General features: G+C 68.9%; 2 protein-coding genes across 2 annotated transcripts; both read left to right on the forward strand.

Annotated features, from left to right (window-relative positions):
* Positions 1-5: 5 nt before the first annotated feature.
* On the forward strand, positions 6-480 carry LOC146598032 (metallothionein; the record flags this gene model as incomplete). The annotated part of the gene is made up of 2 exons (XM_085301139.1): positions 6-135; positions 259-480. Coding segments are annotated over 2 exons (225 nt in total), but the record flags the coding sequence as incomplete, so codon positions are not given.
* Positions 481-1,975: 1,495 nt separating this feature from the next.
* Positions 1,976-3,180, forward strand: LOC146598033 (metallothionein-like). Its single transcript, XM_085301056.1, has 3 exons — positions 1,976-2,408; positions 2,719-2,784; positions 2,955-3,180. Exons 1-3 carry the CDS (start codon positions 2,378-2,380, stop codon positions 3,047-3,049), a joined length of 192 nt encoding a protein of 63 aa, XP_085157182.1. The 5' UTR covers positions 1,976-2,377; the 3' UTR covers positions 3,050-3,180.
* The last annotated feature ends 1,605 nt before the right edge of the window (positions 3,181-4,785 follow it).

The raw sequence follows: 4,785 nt of genomic DNA on the forward strand, positions 1-4,785 counted from the left end.
CGGCTCGGCTCGGCTCGGCCCGGCCCGGCTCGGCTCGGCTCAGCTCACAGCACTTTCTCGCCACCCCAGGTGACTCCTGCTCCTGCGCCGGGTCCTGCAAGTGCAAGAACTGCCGCTGCCGGAGCTGCCGCAAGAGTGAGTGCGGGGGGCCAGGGACAGGCCCTCTCCCTGGGGCCCCCGGCCCCGGTGGGTCCCCGCGGGGACCTGCTGCCCCGTGGCGACCTCCTCCCCTGCCCTAACTCTCTGCTCCTCTCGCAGGCTGCTGCTCGTGCTGCCCCGTGGGCTGCAACAAGTGCGCCAAGGGCTGCGTGTGCCAGGAGCCCGCCGCCAGCAAGTGCAGCTGCTGCCACTGAGCCGGGGCTCCTCCGCCTGTACATAGCCGGCCCGGGGATGGGGGGGGGGCTTACTTTTCCTACGGATAAGTGTTTTGTATCTTTGGTACCACTGRTGAAAGTGGATGAGAATAAAAGAATTTGCTTCAAGCTGGGAGAGTGCTGTCTGCTGCCACCACCGTCCGCTGTGCCTGGAGGCTGAGCCCCAGCACCGCTCATCGCTCCTGCCTGGGAGGTGTCGCCCCGGCTGGGGGGGGGGGGAACACCCAGGTTCCTGCCCCGCGTCCGCGTACCGCAGCACGGGGCCCTTGGCGAGGGCTGTGCCCCGGCCCCAGGGCGCCCGGGATGCTGCCGCCCAGCTGGCGTTTGGGAGCCCTCCGCAGCGGGGCAGGGCACCGCGCTCGGCCTCCCCCTTCTCGGGTGGCTGCGGGGTGAGGCCGGCTCCGCGAGCGGGCAGCCACRCCGGGAACCTTCCCTCTCCCAGGGCAGCCGTGCCTCTCGCTGCCTCGGTCCAGGCTGCTTTCCGGCGCCGGCCCGGCGCGCCGGCCCTCGCCCACGAGCAGAGACCTGCCCAGCTCAGCACGCGCGCGCCGAGTCTTTACCTTAGCRGGCGCCTTTCGCTTTAGCAAGCTCCTAACACCCCCTATTGCAACAGCAGAGTGATGCTGGAGGCTGCTTTTAAACATCTGCCTTGCCTGGTTTTGTAACTGCATTAAAAAAAAAATAGGGGGGGAAGAGCCTTTGCTAGAAAGCAAGACCACCAGCGAGGCAAGCGCTTTGCCGGGGACCGCACACGTGCACCCGGCCACCGCGCACGGCGCGACGGCTCCTGCCGGGCTGCGCGACCGCGTCGGGGYGGCGTGCGGCTGCGTTGCGCGCCTCCGCCTCTCGAAGGCCTGGCTCGGGCGGATGCACGAGCGGGGTTTTTCCCCGCTGGGAAGTGCCGAGGGCACCGACTGCTGCTCCTTCCCACCGGCGGTGCCGGGGCGCCGAGGAGAYGTGGGCCTGCGCCTGGGACAGCGGCACCGAGTGGTGCCTGAGGCTGCGCGCTGTGCCTGCTCGGGCAGCGAAAAGCCCACAATAATTTTTGTTTTTTGGGGGAGGGGGTTGTTTTGGTGCCCACCTCTGTGCAGGATGTGGCACGGTGCATCCGGAGCAGAGGAGGGGAGCAGCTTTGCACGCGGCACCCGCTCGGGGCTGCRCTGTGCTGCACGTGTTGCACCGGGGGGGGGGGGGTTGCACGCACCCGCCAGGCTGTGGGTCGGAGCAGTGCGCCCAGGGCCGGGGGTTAAGGGGGGAGGTTTGCACACAGCGCCCTGCTCCGCGCTACTGCTCCGGGTGAAGCGCGGCGGAGTTTGCACGCAGCGCCCGGGTCTGTGCTGCGTCCTGGCCAAGCGCCCCCGGGAACCTTTGCACACAGCGCGCTGCTCTGCTCCGTCGCTCCTCCTTACGCACCCGGAGCGGGGCGGGGGGGGGTGGATTTGCACACCATACCCTGCTCCGTGCTGCCAGGCCAGTGCAATGCTCCAGCAGCAGTTTAAACAAAACACCCTGCCCCGTGCTGTCCRGCCACGTGCAATCTTCAGCCCGGTTGAACAGTTTGCACACAGCGCTCTGCTTTTTGCTGTCCAGACCAGGGTAATGCACCCAGAGTTTGCACACAGCACCCTGCTCTGTGCCGGTAACTCGGTGTCACGCGTGCGGGGAAGTTTGCACGCAGCGCCCTGGCCCCGTGCAGCGCGCCGGGGGTGTTTTGTTTGCCCCCAGCTCTGAGCCACTCAGCCCAGCCCAAGGCACCCGCGGCGCTTTGCGCACGTCCCCCCCCCCCGGGGCGGGTGCGGGGCGCTCAGGGCGGCTTGCGCCCGGCGTCCTCCCCGGCGGATGCACCCAGCGCCGCTTTGCGCCGGGCTCGCCCGCGCGGCCGGGACCGTGCGCAGGGGGTTTGCACCCGCTCGCCCGTCCTGCGGCAGCATAAATAGGAGGCAGAGGCCACTCGGGAGCAAACCTCCTGCGTGAGCTTTGTGCCGCGGTGCTGCCCRAGAGCCATGGACCCCCAGGACTGCGTGTGCAAGGCTGGTGAGTGAGCCGGAGCGAGCACCCGGGACAGGCACCAAGGGTGCTGGCACCGGGCTGGGGATGGCTTCCCCCCCTGTTCGTTAACCGCGAGCCGCCTGCTTGGGGGATCAGCCTGCGCTTCAGCTCGGCGCTGCGGCTGGTGTCTGCTCGCTGGCCCTTTGCAGCCTCCCCAGCCGCAATCCGGGCTGGGTGAAGGTGGAAGGCCGCGGAGTGGGTGCAGGCACCCACGGGAGCCCGCGGGCCGGGACATGCGCCCTGCCTGTCCCTGYGGTTTGCAGCGCCGGGGCTGAGCCGCTCTCTCTGTCCCCAGGTGACTCCTGTGCCTGCGCGCCCAACTGCAAGTGCAAAGCCTGCAAATGCGCCCCGTGCCAGAAAAGTGAGTGCGCGGCGCTCGCGGGCCCGGTCGGGGGGCGCCGGGCTGTGCCAGCGACGCCCTTCCCGGCAGAAAGCTCCTTCGCACCGCAGAGCTGCCGCTGCTGGCAGCCGGGCCGGTGACCGGGCACCCCGGGTCTCCCTAAGCAGCCTCCTCTCCTGGTTTGCTTTCAGGCTGCTGCTCCTGCTGCCCGGCCGGCTGCAAGAACTGCGTCGCGGGCTGCATCTGCAAAGAGCCGTCATCTTCCAAGTGTAGCTGCTGCCAGTGACGTGGCTGGGGGCTTTCTGGTCCCTCAGGAATATTTTCCATGTAAAAAATTTATTTTTGCATTTTTTTCACCTATGTCRTTGCTGCTCTCGGTCTCTGTGTACAGTGGGGAATAAAGGTTTGATGTGAAGACTGGACTGCGGGGTTTATTCTCTCTCTCAAAGCAAAGCACCTTCAGCCTGCAGCTTCCTGAGCAGGTGAGGCTGACGGCGGGCGCTGGGCGGCCCTGCAGCAGGGTGCAGCACCCCGTGGCGCGGTGCTCAGCACTGCCTCACACCGCACCAGCCCTGCGAGGCTGCCGCATCTCTGCGGCGCGGGAGCTGGCTGCCTCCGGCCCTGGGCAGCGTGAACGCACACCCAGAGCGGGGGGACGCCCCCGAGATGCACACCCTGTATAAGCAGGTGGGATGCACACCCAGTGCAGGTGGGATGCACACCCTGTATGAGTGCGATGCACACCCAGTGCGGGTGGGATGCACACCCCGTGCAGGTGGGACGCACACCCAGAACAAGTGGGGTGCACACCCCACATGGGTGCGATGCACACCCCGTGCAGGTGGGATGCACACCCAGTGCAGGTGGGATGCACACCCTGCATGGGTGCAATGCACAGCTGGTGCAGGTACGATGCACACCCCACGTGGGTGTGATGCACACCTGGTGCAGGTGGGATGCACATCCCACATGGGTGCGATGCAAACCCAAAGCAGGTGGGATGCACACCCTGTGCAGGTGGGATGCACACCCCGCATGGGTGCAATGCACACCCCGTGCAGGTGGGATGCACACCCAGAGCAAGTGGGGTGCACACCCTGCATGGGTGCGATGCACACCCCGTGCAGGTGGGATGCACACCCAGAGCAAGTGGGGTGCACACCCCGCATGGGTGCGATGCACACCCCGTGCAGGTGCGATGCACACCCTGCATGGGTGTGATGCACACCCGGTGCAGGTGGGATGCACACCCCACATGGGTGCGATGCACACCCCGTGCAGGTGGGATGCACACCCAGAGCAAGTGGGGTGCACACCCCGCATGGGTGCGATGCACACCCCGTGCAGGTGCGATGCACACCCTGCATGGGTGTGATGCACACCCCGTCCAGGCGGGGTGCGTGTGTACGGGCAGCGGGACGCAGCAGCCAGCAGGGACGCGAACGGCCCCGAGGAGCACCGGGGGCCCGTGCCAGGCGGCGGCCGCCCGGCGGACCGCTCCTGCGAGCGTTTGCTGCCACCTGGCTGCTCCGCTCTCCAGCCCAGGGGACCGTCGTGGGGCGGCGCCGGCGGCCGCCTCCCGCCGCGCCGCCTCGGCGGGCACCGCTCGCAGGGCCGCGCCGATGCGGCCCCGGCAGATAACGTGACAGCAGCCCGGCGGGACAGCCCTAAACATCCTGCGGGCTAACCCTGCCCGCCGCGCCGCGCCTCCGCGGAGCGCGCCCGCCCCCGGCACCGGGAGGCTCCTCCTCCGACGAGGCCTCGCCCGTCGGCCCGCTCGCACTGACTTCCCTGCAGCGAGGCGGGCTCCCGGCGGGGTGCGCGGCGCCGTGCCGCCGGCGGCGGAGGGCAGCCTCGAACTCGCGGCCCCCGGACGCCCGCCCCGCCCCGCCCCTCTGTCCGCGTCTGCCCCCGGGGCGCCTGCATAAAGTTGTTGCCGCGAAGGGGGCGGGAACGGGCGCGCGGAGCCGGGAAGTGGGCGGGCTCGGCCAATGGGCGCGCGCGGCGCGCGGGGAAGTGGGC

Source organism: Rhea americana, unplaced genomic scaffold (genome assembly GCF_003343005.1).
Source record: "Rhea americana isolate MKP2758 unplaced genomic scaffold, rheAme1 scaffold_172, whole genome shotgun sequence".
NCBI classification, from domain to species: domain Eukaryota; kingdom Metazoa; phylum Chordata; class Aves; order Rheiformes; family Rheidae; genus Rhea; species Rhea americana.